Source organism: Oncorhynchus masou, unplaced genomic scaffold (assembly GCF_036934945.1).
Source record: "Oncorhynchus masou masou isolate Uvic2021 unplaced genomic scaffold, UVic_Omas_1.1 unplaced_scaffold_1090, whole genome shotgun sequence".
Taxonomy (NCBI): Eukaryota; Metazoa; Chordata; class Actinopteri; order Salmoniformes; family Salmonidae; genus Oncorhynchus; species Oncorhynchus masou.
In genome coordinates, this window is record NW_027000617.1 from 165,932 (window position 1) to 186,815 (window position 20,884).

At 42.5% G+C, this 20,884-nt stretch overlaps 1 protein-coding gene across 1 annotated transcript; it reads left to right on the plus strand.

Moving 5' to 3' along the window:
* The first annotated feature begins 2,970 nt into the window (after positions 1-2,970).
* LOC135529093 (uncharacterized) lies at positions 2,971-5,637 on the plus strand. The gene has a single exon (XM_064957996.1). The coding sequence runs from the start codon at positions 2,998-3,000 to the stop codon at positions 5,635-5,637; it is 2,640 nt and encodes an 879-aa protein (XP_064814068.1). The 5' UTR covers positions 2,971-2,997.
* Positions 5,638-20,884: the final 15,247 nt, after the last annotated feature.

Here is a 20,884-nt window from a genome sequence, read left to right on the forward strand (position 1 = left end):
AGAGTTCATTCCATCTTCTTGGCTTAGAAAATGGGCTGCCACAACATGGGATTGAGAAGTTGAGTCACTCTCCAGGACCTTCAGTTTGGCATTATATGCTGCTATGTCCGTTTCCAGTGCCATTTTTTCCATCCTAACATTCAGTTGAGCTTTCTGTTGTTCCAGTTGAGCTTTCTCCAGTTCCAATGCATGCTTGTCCTGTAATGATGCTTGGCGAGCTAGTAGAGCTGCTCGTTCTGCTTCAGCTTTTAGGCGTGCAGAGGACACTGAGGAAGCAGTCTTAGAATACTTTGTTTTACTTGATGTTTTTGACACATTGGAAATGCTGTCATGTGGTTCAATGAGCGTTTGTGGCTCAATTTCAGCTTTTTCCATATTTCCACCTCTTTCAGGAAATGTTCATAAGTTCTCATTCTTGGTTGATAATAGTTAATGCTCTCCTGTTCGTGTTCCTCCTCTGTGACCAGCTCTAGCACAGAATCATGAGCATTCTTAAAGTCATTGAGAACAGCATGAAATGCTTCAAGACTCTCATCCACAGTTTCAATGTTTCCTCCATCAACAAGAAGGGCTTTTATTTCATTCATTTTACGTGTACACACTCCAAGTTTGCCTCTCCGGGCTGCATAGAGTGAATTTAGATGCTCCTCTGCCCTCTCCAGTGGAGTCTTATTTGGGATTTCATCCTCCATCATTCACTTTTAGTTCACTCAATTTACAATGACACAGTTGTTGGTTTTTGATTGTTAAACGTAATGCCCCTTTAGACCTCCTTTAGTGCTTTAAAACAGTCCTCCATTTTAGCATATTGACCCATTTTGAATTGCACATGTGCAAGTTCGGCATTTTATATGCGTTTTAAACATTTCATCCCATTATCAGTTGTCCCTTTAATGAAGTTTAAACACACAGTTGGCTTTAGATCCTTAGATTGCATTCGTTGCATTGCATTTACACATGAGGCCAAATATTAGACATAAGATTAACCTACATTGTGCGTAGGATCTCAGTGTTACCCAAACTTAAACTTCTTAATTGTTTTCACAACGCTGTGTTTTGAATTCCATTCCCAAGTTGATCAAACATTCCAATTAAAAGCACGTTTGCGCTTCCATAATATGCATGATCAAACGATCGCATTGAACAGGGCAGCTCATTCATTCGCAGTGGTTACTCACGGCTGGCGAATTCTAGGAGTTCAAATCCTTCCAAGCGAGCTGTCCTTGCGATCCGAATGCAATTACAAATACAACAATATCCAGCGTGTGTCCGAACCGGAGATTTCCTTCCGATAGTAATCCTTCACGGAGTTTTTTGACTTGATTGTAGTGGCTTCCTTTCGCCTTTACCATAGCCACTGCCCAAGCCTGAAGCGGGGTTGTTTGGTACGCATACAGTCCACACTCAAGGTTTCCCAAACGGCCAAACATTCGATGACATCCAGGGATATGGTGCAACAAAAATGTTTATTCTTCTTATGTCTAACAAATAAATTATTCTCCAATCAACTTAAAGCATAGAATACTTTATATGGAAAAGACACATTATGTTTGTATGTATGTTTGTATGTATGTTTGTATGTATGTTTGTATGGTCAAAAAACTATACCGCTCCCGCATCTAGCAAGGACTCCCCCTCCCGAAGGCCCAACTTCCTGCCTTTATCCTAACACACTTACCACAATACAATGAATAGGCAAGAGGGGGGGACAAGAACTGAGTTACACAAACAACAAATGAATATATCTCAAATCAGGTAAATATAAATCATAATGGTACGTACCTAATATTTCATCATTTACATTAATATTTAATATATTTACACAAATATACATGGAGCTCCATATGTTCAGTCTTTTACACAAATATGTCCAAATCGGCTCTAACACAGCCACACGAAGGCAAGCCACACGAAGCCAAGGTTGAGTTTCTGAGATCAAAAGGCCTTTGTTTTGGCTGTTTGATGAGAGGACACTTAAGCAAAGAATGTAAAAGAAGGATGACCTGTCAGAAATGTCAAAGAAGGCACCCCACGATCCTGCACATTGAAGGAAGAGAGATTTAGATCTCTGAAGGCCGATACAGGGGTGTAGCAGTAAAGCGGGAGGAGACTGTCAGCAGTGCTCTTGTTTCACTGGAAGCTGGTGAAGATACCGGGGCCGGTACAGATTGTGCACTTGCGATTGTGCCAGTTCAAGTAAAGATGGCAAATGGAAGCAGGTCTACGTTAACCTATGCATTTCTCGATTCTGGTAGCTCAGCAACATTTTGTACAGAGAGACTCATGAGGCAGTTGCAAGCTAAAGGCAGTGAGACTGAAATTCTGCTACGCACAATGGGGCAGGAGAGTCCTACCAAGAGCTTTGAGATATCTGGATTAGAGATTGGCAATGTGGAAGGTGACACATTTCTTGCATTACCAAAGGTCTACACCCAAAATAAGATCCCAGTGACAAGAGAAAATATTCCCACTCAGAAAGATCTCAAAAGGTGGCCATACCTGAAAGAGGTTCAGTTGAAGGAAATTGACGCCGACGTCGAACTCCTGATTGGCGTAAATGCTCCAAAGGCAATGGAACCCTGGAAAATCATAAATAGTCAAGGCAACGGACCGTATGCAGTGAAAACCCTCTTTGGATGGGTGATGAACGGTCCTCTTAACAATTGTACCATGGCAGAAGAATCTGGACATCCTACGGTGATGGCCAATCGTATCTCAATGGCCGACCTGGGGGTTCTTCTTGTAAATCAGTACAACCATGACTTCCCTGAGAGAGGGTATGAAGAGAAAAGTGAGATGTCAGCTGAGGATCGTAGGTTTATGGAGATCGTATCAAGCTCCATAACCCTCAAAGACCATCACTACTACTTACCGTTGCCCTTTCGCAAAAAAGATGTAGTCCTGCCAAACAATCGTGACATGGCAAAGCAGCGAGCTCTAAATATTATCAGGAAGTTCAAGAATGACAAAGGTTACGCTGCAGAGTACAAAGGCTTCATGGAAGAGATGATAACAAAAGGTTACGCCGAGAAGGTACCACAAGAACAGCTCCTCAGAGAGAAAGGCAAGGTATGGTACATACCACACCATGGCGTTCACCATAAGCGCAAAGGAACGATACGAGTAGTGTTTGACTGTTCATCATACTATAAAGGTACATCTCTTAACAGTGAACTCCTTCAAGGCCCTGACCTGGCAAACACGCTTATAGGAGTCTTGCTAAGATTTCGGCAAGAGCACATTGCCATGATGGCAGACATCGAAGGAATGTTCCATCAAGTACGTGTCCATGAAGATTACTTAGACTTCCTGCGATTCCTATGGTGGCCGGACGGTGATACTAACAAAAGATTGGAGGAGTACAGAATGAAGGTTCATCTTTTCGGTGCTATATCCTCTCCAAGTTGTGCAAACTTTGCACTGCGAAAGACTGCAGAAGACAACTGTGAGAGGTACAATGAAGAGGTGATTCAAACAGTCAAGTCCAACTTCTATGTTGATGACTGCCTCAAGTCAGTGGCCACAGAAGAACAAGCCATAGCACTCACAAAAAACCTCAGGGTTGTGTGCTCTCAGGGTGGGTTCAAATTGACCAAGTGGGTCAGCAACAGCCGCACTGTGCTGGCTTCTATCCCTGATGAACACAAAGCCAAGCAGATAAAGGAATTGGACCTGGACAGAGAAAAGCTGCCTGTTGAAAGAGCACTTGGAATCCGATGGAACATTGAAAGAGATGCATTTACCTTCCGGGTCACTGTCAAGAACAGACCCCTTACAAGAAGAGGTATTCTCTCAACTGTCAGCTCTATTTATGATCCATTAGGTTTCCTCGCCCCATTTGTATTAAAGGCAAAGCAAATTCTTCAAGTGCTCTGCAAGCTAAAGTGTGGATGGGACGAAGTCATCCCTGAAGAACACTCTATTTCATGGCAGAGATGGCTCTCAGAGCTGGACCAGCTCTCCAGATTCCAGATAGACAGGTGTATGAAGCCTGAGAACTTTGGTCAAGTCATGACGGCACAGCTGCATCACTTCGGTGATGCAAGTGAACAAGGTTATGGCACGGCAAGCTACCTCAGGTTCACAAACGGTATGGAAAAGGTTCACATTGCATTCATTCTGGGGAAATCAAGGGTGACTCCACTCAAGCAGATGACAATCCCCAGACTGGAACTTGCTGCAGCAACATTGGCAGTGCGAGTGGACAGGATGTTAAGGTTGGAGCTCCAGATTGAACTTGAGGAGTCAACTTTTTGGACTGACAGCCAGTCTGTGCTAAAATACATCCGCAATGATACCAAACGATTCCATACCTTTGTGGCTAATAGGGTTGCTATGATCCGTGACCTATCGAAAGCAAAACAGTGGAGGTATTTGAACTCCAAACACAACCCAGCCGATGATGCCTCAAGAGGATTACATGTTGAAATGTTCCTGAACTCAAAGAGATGGCGCAATGGACCAGAATTCCTGGAGAAACCAGAAACTCAATGGCCGAAAGTCCCCGAGGAGCTTAACTCCATCCCTCCGGATGATCCAGAGGTGAGGGAAGACGTAATCGTAAACAGTACAAGTGTGGAAGAAAAGAGTCCAACCAGCAAACTGATTGAGTACTATTCAACATGGAACAGCTTGAAGAAAGCAGTTGCCTGGATGCTGAAACTGAAGAAACGTCTTCTACAGTTAAGCCAGAAAAGGAAAATTCTCTCTCAAACTGATCCAGATCAGAGTCTGACAAACTCACTGAAGGAACAAATTGACAAGTTCAAACTGACGTTTGGAAAAGAAAGTCTGTCTGTGGATGACCTAGATGAAGCAGAAAAGGTCATCATCCGATTTGAACAACGACAGCACTTTAAACAAGAAATTGCACTAGTTGTGAAAGCAAAACAATGTGCCAAGAGAAGTGGCTCAATCTGTAAGCTTGATCCAATTGTTGACAATGGCATTCTGAGAGTAGGAGGAAGGTTAAGCAAAGCTGCTATGCCTACGGAACTAAAGAATCCTATGATCCTTCCAAAAGACTCCTACATCTCTAGACTGATCTTACTCCATATCCATGAGCAGGTTGGCCACTCTGGGAGAGGTCACATGCTTTCTAGACTTCGCCAGCGATATTGGATACCCTGTGCCAACTCTTTAGCAAGGAAGATCCTTAAGAGCTGTGTCTTTTGCAGGCGGATGCAAGCTAGAGCTGGAGAACAGAAGATGGCCGACCTTCCACAAGATCGGGTGTCACCTGATTTGCCGCCTTTCACCTATGTGGGCATAGATTACTTCGGCCCCATAGAGGTGAAGCGAGGCCGCGTTCATGTGAAGCGGTATGGTGTGATCTTTACTTGCCTTGTGAGTCGAGCTGTCCATCTAGAAGTTGCTAGTTATCTGGATACTGATTCCTGCATCAATGCCCTGCGCAGGTTCATCTGTCGAAGGGGCCCAGTAACAAGTATCAGAACAGACAATGGCACCAACTTTGTTGGAACACACAGAGAGCTAGGGGAAGCTATGAAAGAGCTGGATCACAGCAAGATTCAAAATGAATTACTGAAGGAAGGAGTGACATGGTCATTCAACCCTCCCTCTGGAGCCCACCATGGGGGAGTCCTTGCTAGATGCGGGAGCGGTATAGTTTTTTGACTTGATTGTAGTGGCTTCCTTTCGCCTTTACCATAGCCACTGCCCAAGCCTGAAGCGGGGTTGTTTGGTACGCATACAGTCCACACTCAAGGTTTCCCAAACGGCCAAACATTCGATGACATCCAGGGATATGGTGCAACAAAAATGTTTATTCTTCTTATGTCTAACAAATAAATTATTCTCCAATCAACTTAAAGCAGAGAATACTTGATATGGAAAATACATATTATGACCTGTCTGTATGTATGTTTGTATGTATGGATGTATGCGTACCAAACAACCCCGCTTCAGGCTTGGGCAGTGGCTATGGTAAAGGCGAAAGGAAGCCACTACAATCAAGTCAAAAAACTATACCGCTCCCGCATCTAGCAAGGACTCCCCCATGGTGGGCTCCAGAGGGAGGGTTGAATTGTAGTGGCTTTTTCCATATCAAGTGGCTTCCTTTCGCCTTTACCATAGCCACTGCCCAAGCCTGAAGCGGGGTTGTTTGGCACGCATACAGTCCACACTCAACCCCGCTTCAGGCTTGGGCAGTGGCTATGGTAAAGGCGAAAGGAATACAAAAATACAATCAAGTCAAAAAACTATACCGCTCCCCGCATCTAGCAAGGACTCCCCCTCCCGAAACAACTTCCTGCCTTTATCCTAACACACTTACCACAATACAATGAATAGGCAAGAGGGGGGGACAAAAACTGAGTTACACAAACAACAAATGAATATATCTCAAATCAGGTAAATATAAATCATAATGGTACGTACCTAATATTTCATCATTTACATTAATAGTTAATATATTTACACAAATGTACATGGAGCTCCATATGTTCAGTCTTTTACACAAATATGTCCAAATCGGCTCTAACATACCGGCCCCTAATTGTTGACTGCCTGAATGCACAACAATTACTTAATATTCAGACATAGAGCCAATACACAAAACATTCTATACCAGAGCACTATTACAGTTCATAGCTATATACAAATATACAAGGTGCCATGTAGAAAAAGAGTTCATAGATCTCAGTCTGAGTTGAAGTGTAAAGGTGTTCAACTTCCAAAAATGTCAAGAGTTTGACGTCCAAAAATGTATGACATCAAAGAATGTAAGAGTACGACATCAACGAATCAGAGGTGCACGTGATTCTAAGATGGAGCACTGTGTGTGTGTGTGTGTGTGTGTGTGTGTGTGTGTTTCACTCAGTCGCCTCAAGGAGCAGACAGAGTTTATTGATAGGTCTCTGTAAGATATTGGTCTTAGTCTTAACCATGACGCTCCGGACAAGACCTTTGGCCCCTGGCAAGGCCTCCACCACACGCCCCATTAGCCAAGAGTTCCTTGGGGCGGTGTCATCGACGATGACCACGAGGTCACCAGGACTGAAGTTTCTCTTAGTTTTGTTCCACTTGTTCCGCTCCTGCATAAGTGGAAGATACTCCCTGATCCATCTCTTCCAGAAGAGGTCAGTGATATATTGTACTTGCTTCCATCTCCTTCGTGTGTATAGGTCGCTTCTCTGGAATAGTCCTGGTGGCAGGACTGGCTTAGCTTTCAGATGAAGCAGATGGTTCGGAGTCAGGGGTTCTAAATCATTAGGGTCATTTGTTACAGTAGTGATTGGTCTGTCGTTCATAATCGCCTCAACTTCACACAAGGCGGTCTGCAAAGCCTCATCATCCAGTACTTGCTCTTTAAGGACTGAATAGAGGATCTTTTTCACCAGTCGGATCAACCTCTCCCATACCCCCCATGGTGGGCTCCAGAGGGAGGGTTGAATGACCATGTCACTCCTTCCTTCAGTAATTCATTTTGAATCTTGCTGTGATCCAGCTCTTTCATAGCTTCCCTAGCTCTCTGTGTGTTCCAACAAAGTTGGTGCCATTGTCTGTTCTGATACTTGTTACTGGGCCCCTTCGACAGATGAACCTGCGCAGGGCATTGATGCAGGAATCAGTATCCAGATAACTAGCAACTTCTAGATGGACAGCTCGACTCACAAGGCAAGTAAAGATCACACCATACCGCTTCACATGAACGCGGCCTCGCTTCACCTCTATGGGGCCGAAGTAATCTATGCCCACATGAGTGAAGGCGGCAAATCAGGTGACACCCGATCTTGTGGAAGGTCGGCCATCTTCTGTTCTCCAGCTCTAGCTTGCATCCGCCTGCAAAAGACACAGCTCTTAAGGATCTTCCTTGCTAAAGAGTTGGCACAGGGTATCCAATATCGCTGGCGAAGTCTAGAAAGCATGTGACCTCTCCCAGAGTGGCCAACCTGCTCATGGATATGGAGTAAGATCAGTCTAGAGATGTAGGAGTCTTTTGGAAGGATCATAGGATTCTTTAGTTCCGTAGGCATAGCAGCTTTGCTTAACCTTCCTCCTACTCTCAGAATGCCATTGTCAACAATTGGATCAAGCTTACAGATTGAGCCACTTCTCTTGGCACATTGTTTTCCTTTCACAACTAGTGCAATTTCTTGTTTAAAGTGCTGTCGTTGTTCAAATCGGATGATGACCTTTTCTGCTTCATCTAGGTCATCCACAGACAGACTTTCTTTTCCAAACGTCAGTTTGAACTTGTCAATTTGTTCCTTCAGTGAGTTTGTCAGACTCTGATCTGGATCAGTTTGAGAATTTTCCTTTTCTGGCTAAGCTGTAGAAGACGTTTCTTCAGTTTCAGCATCCATGCAACTGCTTTCTTCAAGCTGTTCCATGTTGAATAGTACTCAATCAGTTTGCTGGTTGGACTCTTTTCTTCCACACTTGTACTGTTTACGATTACGTCTTCCCTCACCTCTGGATCATCCGGAGGGATGGAGTTAAGCTCCTCGGGGACTTTCGGCCATTGAGTTTCTGGTTTCTCCAGGAATTCTGGTCCATTGCGCCATCTCTTTGAGTTCAGGAACATTTCAACATGTAATCCTCTTGAGGCATCATCGGCTGGGTTGTGTTTGGAGTTCAAATACCTCCACTGTTTTGCTTTCGATAGGTCACGGATCATAGCAACAAAGGTATGGAATCTCTTGGTATCATTGCGGATGTATTTTAGCACAGACTGGCTGTCAGTCCAAAAGTTGACTCCTCAAGTTCAATCTGGAGCTCCAACCTTAACATCCTGTCCACTCGCACTGCCAATGTTGCTGCAGCAAGTTCCAGTCTGGGGATTGTCATCTGCTTGAGTGGAGTCACCCTTGATTTCCCCAGAATGAATGCAATGTGAACCTTTTCCGTACCGTTTGTGAACCTGAGGTAGCTTGCCGTGCCATAACCTTGTTCACTTGCATCACCGAAGTGATGCAGCTGTGCCGTCATGACTTGACCAAAGTTCTCAGGCTTCATACACCTGTCTATCTGGAATCTGGAGAGCTGGTCCAGCTCTGAGAGCCATCTCTGCCATGAAATAGAGTGTTCTTCAGGGATGACTTCGTCCCATCCACACTTTAGCTTGCAGAGCACTTGAGTATTTTAGCACAGACTGGCTCTCAGAGCTGGACCAGCTCTCCAGATTCCAGATAGACAGGTGTATGAAGCCTGAGAACTTTGGTCAAGTCATGACGGCACAGCTGGCTTTAGATCCTTAGATTGCATTCGTTGCATTGCATTTACACATGAGGCCAAATATTAGACATAAGATTAACCTACATTGTGCGTAGGATCTCAGTGTTACCCAAACTTAAACTTCTTAATTGTTTTCACAACGCTGTGTTTTGAATTCCATTCCCAAGTTGATCAAACATTCCAATTAAAAGCACGTTTGCGCTTCCATAATATGCATGATCAAACGATCGCATTGAACAGGGCAGCTCATTCATTCGCAGTGGTTACTCACGGCTGGCGAATTCTAGGAGTTCAAATCCTTCCAAGCGAGCTGTCCTTGCGATCCGAATGCAATTACAAATACAACAATATCCAGCGTGTGTCGGAACCGGAGATTTCCTTCCGATAGTAATCCTTCACGGAGTTTTTTGACTTGATTGTTCAGTGTTATAGTTCAATGTTAATATTTAGTGTTATAGTTCTATGTTAATGTTCAGTGGTATAGTTCTATGTTAATGTTCAATGTTATAGTTCTATGTTAATGTTGAGTGTTATAGTTCTGTGTTAATTAGTGTTACAGTTCTATGTTAATGTAATGTTCGGTGTTATAGTTCTATGTTAATGTAATGTTCATTGCCATAGTTCTATGTTAATGTAATGTTTAGTGTTATAGTTCTATGTAATTGTTCAATGTTATAGTTCTATGTTATTGTTTAGTGTTATAGTTCAATGTTAATATTTAGTGTTATAGTTCTATGTTAATGTTCAGTGGTATAGTTCTATGTTAATGTTCAATGTTATAGTTCTATGTTAATGTTGAGTGTTATAGTTCTGTGTTATTTAGTGTTACAGTTCTATGTTAACGTAATGTTCAGTGTTGTAGTTCTGTGTTAATGTAATGTTCAGTGTTATAGTTCTATGTTAATGTAATGTTCAGTGTTACAGTTCTATGTTAACGTAATGTTCAGTGTTATAGTTCTATGTAAATGTTAATGTTCAGTGTTATGGTTCTATGTTAATATTTAGTGTTATAGTTCTATGTTAATGTTCAGTTTTATAGTTCTATGTTAATGTTCAGTGTTATAGTTCTGTGTTAATGTTCAGTTTTATAGTTCTATGTTAATGTTCATTGTTCAGTGTTATAGTTCTATGTTAATGTTTAGTGTTATAGTTCTATCTTAATGTTTAGTGTTATAGTTCTATGTTAATGTTTAGTGTAATAGTTCTATGTTAATCAGTGTTATAGTTCTACGTGAATGTGTTATAGTTCTATGTTAATCAGTGTTATAGTTCTATGTTAATGTTTAGTGTTATAGTTCTATGTTAATGTTTAGTGTTATAGTTCTATGTTAATCAGTGTTATAGTTCTACGTGAATGTAATGATCATTGCTATAGTTATATGTTAATGTAATGTTCATTGCTAGAGTTCTATGTTAATGTTCAGTGTTATAGTTCTATGTTAATGTTCAGTGTTATAGCTCTATGTAATGTTCAGTGTTATAGTTCTATGTTAATGTTCAGTGTTATAGTTCTATGTTAATGTTCAGTGTTATAGTTCTATGTTAATGTTCAGTGTTATAGTTCTATGTTAATGTAATGTTCAGTGTTATAGTTCTATGTTAATGTAATGTTCGGTGTTATAGTTCTATGTTAATGTAATGTTCATTGCCATAGTTCTATGTTAATGTAATGTTTAGTGTTATAGTTCTATGTAAATGTTCAATGTTATAGTTCTATGTTATTGTTTAGTGTTATAGTTCAATGTTAATATTTAGTGTTATAGTTCTATGTTAATGTTCAGTGGTATAGTTCTATGTTAATGTTCAATGTTATAGTTCTATGTTAATGTTGAGTGTTATAGTTCTGTGTTAATTAGTGTTACAGTTCTATGTTAACGTAATGTTCAGTGTTATAGTTCTGTGTTAATGTAATGTTCAGTGTTATAGTTCTATGTTAATGTAATGTTCAGTGTTACAGTTCTATGTTAACGTAATGTTCAGTGTTATAGTTCTATGTAAATGTTAATGTTCAGTGTTATGGTTCTATGTTAATATTTAGTGTTATAGTTCTATGTTAATGTTCAGTTTTATAGTTCTATGTTAATGTTCAGTGTTATAGTTCTGTGTTAATGTTCAGTTTTATAGTTCTATGTTAATGTTCATTGTTCAGTGTTATAGTTCTATGTTAATGTTTAGTGTTATAGTTCTATCTTAATGTTTAGTGTTATAGTTCTATGTTAATGTTTAGTGTAATAGTTCTATGTTAATCAGTGTTATAGTTCTACGTGAATGTGTTATAGTTCTATGTTAATCAGTGTTATAGTTCTATGTTAATGTTTAGTGTTATAGTTCTATGTTAATGTTTAGTGTTATAGTTCTATGTTAATCAGTGTTATAGTTCTACGTGAATGTAATGATCATTGCTATAGTTATATGTTAATGTAATGTTCATTGCTAGAGTTCTATGTTAATGTTCAGTGTTATAGTTATATTTTAATGTTCAGTGTTATAGTTCTATGTTAATCAGTGTTATCGTTCTATGTTAATCAGCGTTATTGTTCTATGTTAATCAGTGTTATCGTTCTATGTTAATCAGTGTTATCGTTCTATGTTAATCAGCATTATAGTTCTATGTTAATCAGCGTTATAGTTCTATGTTGATGTAATTGGATTGAACCTCTTCCGCCACATTTCCGTCTTTGTTAAATTTGATAGAATCCCAAATTCTATTTGGCCCATGGCCTCAAGTTTAATTTAGGTGAAGGGCATGCCTCGTTTTTCTCTATCCCTCTTAGCCATGGGCCCCACACACAGCTGCTGTTTTAATAATGTGTGTGTGTGTGTGCACGTGTTTTAGTGTGTTTAGAAACCCCAGCATGACTCGGGGGATCCTGGCTGTAAGATTTATTACACCTCACACACCCTTTTGGCTTCTTAAAAAATAGCTACTTAAGAATTAATGTTAAACAGTCCAAGGGCTCTCCACTTTGGAAGGAACTAAATTAACCTACAAACTTAAAGTTCAGATCTTTTTGTCTTCAGTCCAGACACCAGAAAATCTGACAGAATATAAAGCATATATTAACATTGTTTAACAGCTACAAGCTACAGGAGAGAAGACTACATTAACATTGTTTAAGAGCTACAAGCTACAGGAGAGGAGAGAAGAGAAGACTACATTATCATTATTTAACAGCTACAAGCTACAGGAGAGGAGAGGAGACTACATTAACATTGTTTAACAGCTACAAGCTACAGGAGAGGAGAGGAGACTACATTAACATTGTTTAACAGCTACAAGCTACAGGAGAGGAGACTACATAATCATTATTTAACAGCTACAAGCTACAGGAGAGAAGAGGAGACTACATTAACATTGTTTAACAGCTACAAGCTACAGGAGAGGAGACTACATTATCATTATTTAACAGCTACAAGCTACAGGAGAGAAGAGGAGACTACATTATCATTGTTTAACAGCTACAAGCTACAGGAGAGAAGAGAAGACTACATTAACATTGTTTAACAGCTACAAGCTACAGGAGAGAAGAGAAGACTACATTAACATTGTTTAACAGCTACAAGCTACAGGAGAGCAGAGGAGACTACATTATCATTATTTAACAGCTACAAGCTACAGGAGAGCAGAAGAGACTACATTATCATTATTTAACAGCTACAAGCTACAGGAGAGAAGAGGAAACGACGTTAACATTGTTTAACAGCTTCAAGCTACAGCAGAGAAGAGGAGACTACATTATCATTGTTTAACAGCTACAAGCTAGAGAAGAGAAGAGACTACAGTATCATTATTTAACAGCTACAAGCTACAGGAGAGCAGAGAAGAGGAGACTACATTATCATTATTTAACAGCTACAAGCGACAGGAGAAAAGAGAAGACTACATTATCATTGTTTAACAGCTACAAGCTACATTAGAGAAGAGGAGACTACATTAACATTGTTTAACAACTACAAGCTACAGGACAGAAGAGGAGACTGTTAACATTGTTTAACAGCTACAAGCTACAGGAGAGAAGACTACATTAACATTGTTTAATAGCTACAAGCTACAGGAGAGGAGAGGAGACTATAATAGCATAACAGCTACAAGCTACCATCTACAGGAGAGAAGACTATATTAATAACTTTTCATTTTCAGAATTGTGCACTCTCCTCAAACAATAGCATGGTATTATTTCACTGTAATTGCTACTGTAAATTGGACAGTGCAGTTAGACTAACAAGTATTTAAGCTTTCAGCCAATATCAGAGATGTCTATGACCTGGGGAATGTTCCTGTTACTCACAACCTCATGCTAATCACATTAGCCTACGTTAGCTCAACTGCCCCGTTTAAGGGACACCGAACCCGAAGAAGTTTTACAGCTACGTGCTACAGGAGAGGAGAGAAGAGAAGGGAAGAGGAGAGAATGGAAGAGGAGAGAAGAAGAGAGAAGGAAAGGGAAGAGGAGAGAAGGGAAGGGAAGGGAAGAGGAGAGGAGAGGAGAGGAGAGGAGAGGAGAGGAGGGAAGAGAAAGGAAGAGGAGAGAAGAGAAGAGAAGAGGAGAGAAGGGAAGAGGAGAGGAGAGGAGAGGAGAGAAGGGAAGAGAAGGGAAGAGGAGAGAAGAGAAGGGAAGAGGAGAGAAGGGAAGAGGAGAGAAGAAGAGAGAAGGGAAGGGAAGAGGAGAGAAGGGAAGGGAAGGGAAGGGAAGAGGAGAGGAGAGGAGAGGAGAGGAGGGAAGAGAAAGGAAGAGGAGAGAAGAGAAGAGGAGAGAAGAGAAGAGGAGAGGAGAGGAGAGAAGGGAAGAGAAGGGAAGAGGAGAGAAGAGAAGGGAAGAGGAGAGAAGGGAAGAGGAGAGAAGGGAAGAGAAGAGGCGAGGAGAGGAGAGGAGAGGAGGGAAGGGAAGGGAAGGGAAGAGGAGAGGAGAGGAGAGAAGAGAAGAGAAGAGAAGAGAAGAGGAGAGAAGAGGAGAGAAGAGAAGAGGAGAGAAGAGAAGGGAAGAGGAGAGAAGGGAAGAGGAGAGAAGGGAAGAGGAGAGAAGGGAAGAGAAGGGGAGAGGAGAGAAGAGAAGGTAAGAGGAGAGAAGAGGAGAGAAAGGAAGAGGTGAGAAGGGAAGAGAAGGGAAGAGGAGAGAAGAGGAGGAAAGGGAAGAGGAGAGACAGGGAAGGGAAGAGGAGAGAAGAGGAGAGAAAGGAAGAGGTGAGAAGGGAAGAGAAGGGAAGATGAGAGAAGAGCAGGAAAGGGAAGAGGAGAGAAGGGAAGAGGAGAGAAGGGAAGAGGAGAGAAGAGGAGAGGAGAGGAGAGGAGAGAAGAGGAGTGAAGGGAATGAGGAGTGAAGGTGAAGAGGAGTGGAGAAGAGGAGAGGAGAGGAGGGAAGAGGAGAGGAGTGAAGGAATGTGTACATACTGCTCGCCCCATCCATACCTTCTGACTACCCCTAACACTCTGTAAAGTCCTTTTATATCTTGGCACGTGCTGATATAGTTCTATAGTTAGTTAGAACATTAGTGACCATGTGTTAGTGATTCTAACATCATTCAGACTGAGGTTGTCTCGTGTTGTGATTAATACACGTGACTGCTTCTCTCTCCATTTAATAATATTTAATAATATTAACCTTAGTCTTCATGAGATGCAGCAACAAAGGCTTATTCAATTAACTTCCAGGATGATAGTGTCTTCGTCTGGAGGGATTGTCTCTGGCCACTCAGAGCTCATCAAATATACACCAGCTTTTTTACTGATTATTCACATTGTTCCTCGTAATTAGTACAACATGCATAAGAGACGTTCTCTTGGGGTGGACGGCCAGTCATCCTGTCTTATGAAAGAGGTTATCTTGGCTCAGACACTCTGGCTACAGTCCCTTAAATGATTCAAAACCCCTTTTATTGGTACAGTGGCGGGCGGGGCAGTCTTTTATCGCCAAGGTTACCGCGCCTAGTGTTCTCGCAGCGTTTTCCCGGCATCATGGCACGTCAGGTTTGATTTACATCCTTCATCCCCCTCCTCTTCCTCCTTCCTCTCCTCTCCTCCCCCTCCTCAACTCCCCTCCCCTTCCACCTTCCTCTCCTCTACTCCCCTTCCACATTCCTCTCCTCTTTTCCTCTCCTCTCCTCCCCCTCCCCTTCCACCTTCCTCTCCTCTCCTCCCCCTCCACCTTCCTCTCCTCTTTCCTCTCCTCTCCTCTCCTCCCCCTTCTCTACTCCCCCTCCTCTCCTCCCCCCTCCTCTCCTCCCCCTTCTCTCCTCCCCCTTCTCTCCTCTCCTCTCCTCTCCCTTCTCTCCCCTCTACTCCCACCTCCTCTCCCCCTCTTCCCTCCTCCACCTTTCATCTGCTGTTATATACAGGCCTCCTCCACCTTAATCTGCTGTTATATACAGGCCTCCTCCACCTTTCATCTGCTGTTATATACAGGCCTCCTCCACCTTAATCTGCTGTTATATACAGGCCTCCTCCACCTTTCATCTGCTGTTATATACAGGCCTCCTCCACCTTAATCTGCTGTTATATACAGGCCTCCTCCACCTTTCATCTGCTGTTATATACAGGCCTCCTCCACCTTAATCTGCTGTTATATACAGGCCTCCTCCACCTTAATCTGCTGTTATATACAGGCCTCCTCCACCTTAATCTGCTGTTATATACAGGCCTCCTCCACCTTAATCTACTGTTATATACAGGCCCTGTGCCAGGCTATACCAGCCAACCTCAACTCACTGGGATAGAGAGACGGACCTACATTCAGACAAACAGACAGAGGACAGTAGTGGATAACTGATGTAGCATTGTGGCATATTGGCAAACCACAACTAAAGAGAGCAGTTACATTGATACAGTGACTTGGATGGAAAAGCTTCCACAAACCTACGAAGTGTTTTCACAAAGAGACATGTATTTTTGTGGCATGCAGGCTTTCATCAGCCTTCTTACAGAGGGGACAGAGGGAGACATTTCAACAACAGAGGGGACAGAGGGAGACATTTCAACAACAGAGGGGACAGAGGGAGACATTTCAACAACAGAGGAGACAGAGAGAGACATTTCAACAACAGAGGGGACAGAGGGAGACATTTCAACAACAGAGGGGACAGAGGGAGACATTTCAACAACAGAGGGGACAGAGGGAGCCATTTCAACAACAGAGGGGACAGAGGGAGACATTTCAACAACAGAGGGGACAGAGGGAGACATTTCAACAACAGAGGAGACAGAGGGAGACATTTCAACAACAGAGGGGACAGAGGGAGACATTTCAACAACAGAGGAGACAGAGGGAGACATTTCAACAACAGAGGGGACAGAGGGAGACATTTCAACAACAGAGGAGACAGAGGGAGACATTTCAACAATCGAGGGGACAGAGGGAGACATTTCAACAACAGAGGGGACAAAGGGAGACATTTCAACAATCGAGGGGACAGAGGGAGACATTTCAACAATCGAGGGGACAGAGGGAGACATTTCAACAACAGAGGGGACAAAGGGAGACATTTCAACAATCGAGGGGACAGAGGGAGACATTTCAACAACAGAGGAGACAGAGGGAGCCATTTCAACAACAGAGGGGACAGAGGGAGACATTTCAACAACAGAGGAGACAGAGGGAGACATTTCAACAATCGAGGGGACAGAGGGAGACATTTCAACAACAGAGGGGACAAAGGGAGACATTTCAACAACAGAGGGGACAAAGGGAGACATTTCAACAACAGAGGGGACAAAGGGAGACATTTCAACAACAGAGGGGACAAAGGGAGACATTTCAACAACAGAGGGGACAAAGGGAGACATTTCAACAACAGAGGGGACAAAGGGAGACATTTCAACAACAGAGGGGACAAAGGGAGACATTTCAACAACAGAGGGGACAGAGGGAGACATTTCAACAACAGAGCTTCCGTGAATCTGAAATAGTTTATGTCACAAATGGCACAATATTCCCTATTTATACAGTACCAGTCAATAGTTTGGATTCTTCTTTATTTTTACTATTTTCTACAATGTAGAATAATAGTGAAGACATCAAAACGATGAAATAATGCATATGGAGTCATGTAGTAAACAAAAAAAGTGTTAAACAAATCAAAATATATTTTATTTTTCTCTGGTCAAAAGTAGTGCAGTATAAATGGATCAGGGTGACTCAAGATGCTCGAGTAACATTAGCATGCTGTGGAGATCACAGGTGAGGAAGCAGGTGTGGTGCTCCCAGCAGTCACTGGAGAGTGATGGTGCTGTGGAGATCACAGGTGAGGAAACAGGTGTGGTGCTCCCAGCAGTCACAGGAGAGTGATGGTGCTGTGGAGATCAGAGGTGAGGAAGCAGGTGTGGTGCTCCCAGCAGTCACAGGAGAATGTGTGACGGTACTGTATTACGAGCTACAGAGCTCTGCTAAACCCTGTACAAATCCTCCAGTGTTGCCTGGGTTGGTGTGTTTATTTATAGAGAGAGAGAGATAGACAAAGACAGAGACAGATAGACAGAGAGGCATAGACAGAGACAGATAGAGAGAAAGGCATAGACAGATAGAGAGAGAGGAATAGACAGAGACAGATAGAGAGAGAGGCATAGACAGATAGAGAGAGAGACAGAGACAGAGACAGATAGAGAGAGAGGCATAGACAGAGACAGATAGAGAGAGAGGCATAGACAGAGACAGATATAGAGAGAGGCATAGACAGAGACAGAGAGAGGGAGAGGCATAGACAGAGACAGATAGAGAGAGATGCATAGACAGAGACAAATAGAGAGAGAGGCATAGACAGAGACAGATATAGAGAGGCATAGACAGAGACAGAGACAGGGAGAGGCATAGACAGAGACAGATAGAGAGAGAGGCATAGACAGAGACAAATAGAGAGAGAGGCATAGACAGAGACAGATAGAGAGAGAGGCATAGACAGAGACAGATAGAGAGAGGCATAGACAGAGACAGATAGAGAGAGAGGCATAGACAGAGACAGATAGAGAGAGAGGCATAGACAGAGACAGAGAGAGAGGCATAGACAGAGACAGATAGAGAGAGAGACATAGAGAGAGACAGATAGAGAGAGAGGCATAGACAGAGACAGATAGAGAGAGAAACAAAGACAGAGACAGATAGAGAGAGAGGCATAGACAGAGACAGATAGAGAGAGAGACATAGACAGAGACAGATAGAGAGAGAGAGGCATAGACAGAGACAGATAGAGAGAGAGGCATAGACAGAGACAGATAGAGAGAGAGGCATAGACAGAGACAGATAGAGAGAGAGACAAAGACAGAGACAGATAGAGAGAGAGGCATAGACAGAGACAGATAGAGAGAGGCATAGACAGAGACAGATAGAGAGAGAGGCATAGACAGAGACAGATAGAGAGAGAGGCATAGACAGAGACAGATAGAGAGAGAGACAAAGACAGAGAAAGATAGAGAGAGAGACAAAGACAGAGACAGATAGAGAGAGAGGCATAGACAGAGACAGATAGAGAGAGAGACAAAGACAGAGACAGATAGAGAGAGAGGCATAGACAGAGACAGATAGAGAGAGAGGCATAGGGAGAGAGGAGAACCCTTTGAATAACCCTTTTTGGTTCCAGGTAGAACCCTTTCCACAGAGGGTTCTACCTGGAACCAAAAATGGTTCTACCTGGAACCAAAAATGATTCTCCAAGGAACCAAAAATGGTTCTTCAAGGAACCAAAAATGGTTCTTCAATGGGGACAGCTGAAGAACCATTTTTTATTTTTTTTCACCTTTATTTAACCAGGTAGGCAAGTTGAGAACAAGTTCTCATTTACAACTGCGACCTGGCCAGGATAAAGAAAAGCAGATTGAAACATACAACGACACAGAGTTACACATGGAGTAAAACAAACATACAGTCAATAATACAGGATAAACAAGTCTATATACGATGTGAGCAAATGAGGTGAGATAAGGGAGGTAAAGGCATGGTGGCGAAGTAAATACAATATAGCAAGTAAAACACTGGAATGGTAGATTTGCAGTGGAAGAATGTAGAGAGAAATAATGGGGTGCAAAGGAGCAAAATAAATAAATAAATAAAATAAATAAATACAGTAGTGAAACAGGTAGTAAAGCCTTTAGTGAAGTGAAGCCTTTAAAAAAGAGTTTAGGCAGCTTTGATAGTGTCTGTTGGATTAATGAATGAATAAAAGACCTCACAGAGACCTAACGGGCTGACTAGTGTGTGTGTGTGTGTGTGTGTGTGTGTGTGTGTGTGAGTGAGTGTGTGTGTGTGTGTGTGTGTGTGTGTGTGTGTGTGTGTGTGTGTGTGTGAGTGTGTGTGTGTGTGTGTGTGTGTGTGTGTGTGTGTGTGTGTGTGTGTGTGAGTGAGTGTGTGTGTGAGTGTGTGTGTGTGTGTGTGTGTGTGTGTGTGTGTGTGTGTGTGTGTGTGTGTGTGTGTGTGTGTGTGTGTGTGAGTGAGTGTGTGAGTGTGTGTGTGTGTGAGTGTGTGAGTGTGTGAGTGTGAGTGTGAGTGTGTGAGTGTGAGTGTGAGTGTGAGTGTGTGTGTGTGTGTGTGTGTGTGTGTGTGTGAGTGAGTGTGTGTGTGTGTGTGTGTGTGTGTGTGTGTGTGTGTGTGTGTGTGTGTGTGTGAGTGTGTGTGTGTGTGTGAGTGTGTGAGTGTGTGAGTGTGAGTGTGAGTGTGAGTGTGAGTGTGTGTGTGTGTGTGTGTGTGTGTGTGTGTGTGTGTGTGTGTGTGTGTGTGTGTGAGTGAGTGAGTGAGTGAGTGAGTGAGTGTGTGTGTGTGTGTGTGTGTGTGTGTGTGTGTGTGTGTGTGTGTGTGTGTGTGTGTGTGTGTGTGTGTGTGTGTGTGTGAGTGTGTGAGTGTGTGTGTGTGTGTGTGTGTGTGTGTGTGTGTGTGTGTGTGTGTGAGTGAGTGTGTGAGTTTCTTCTGTTTTCTTCCTGGTTGTTCTCCATACAGGGTTTTTTTTCTCCCTCAGAAGCAGTTTAGGGAGCATCTATATTTACGGTATTTGTTGTGTTTTGATGTTACTGGTACACTAGCCTGGGGACAGACACAAAGCAATCTCAGTTTACTGCTCAGACAAGCCTCTACAACACATGAATTCAGGGCAACCAAATAGCTTGGCAATGTCTTCCTTTAACTGACGCTGGCTGACATGTTGAATCCAATAACTGACTGGTAAAGCCAGACATTTTGCTTTTATCTATTCCTCTTTTATGTTAATATAAATAATGTAATATAGTGTTAACTGGGGATCGCCCACTGTGTATTCCTCTTTCATGTTAATATAACTAATGTAATATACTGTTGACTGGGGATCGCCCACTGCTCTGTTAAATTATTGAGCACATTTAGAATGTAATGTTTTTATCCCATTTCTGTTTGGAGGGTTTGGAGGGTTTGGGAGGGTTTTGGAGCGTTTGGAGGGTTTGGAAGGTTTGGAAGGTAGGGGGGGGTGGAGGGTTTGGAGGGTTTTGTTGCCAAATCTAAAGGGAAAAATTGATGTTTTATGACACTGGGTATCAGGTATTTCTATTTTTTTAAATAGTCGAAAGTTTATTCTTGGATTGGAATAGTATAAATATGTCTCCAAACGTTTCGTCTTCACTGCTCTCTGTTCCTGAAGATGTTAATGTTTTGTCAGTGGCCTTGGTTTTGTTCCAGGGTTTGTCGTGAAGGCCCTGTGATAGACTAGCGTCATGTCCAGGTAGTGACGGCCCTGTGACTAG

What these genes read in the sequence shown, in the direction of transcription:
- LOC135529093 (XM_064957996.1), top strand. Translation starts at nt 2,998, where the DNA reads ATGGAAGAGATGATAACAAAAGGTTACGCCGAGAAGGTACCACAAGAA.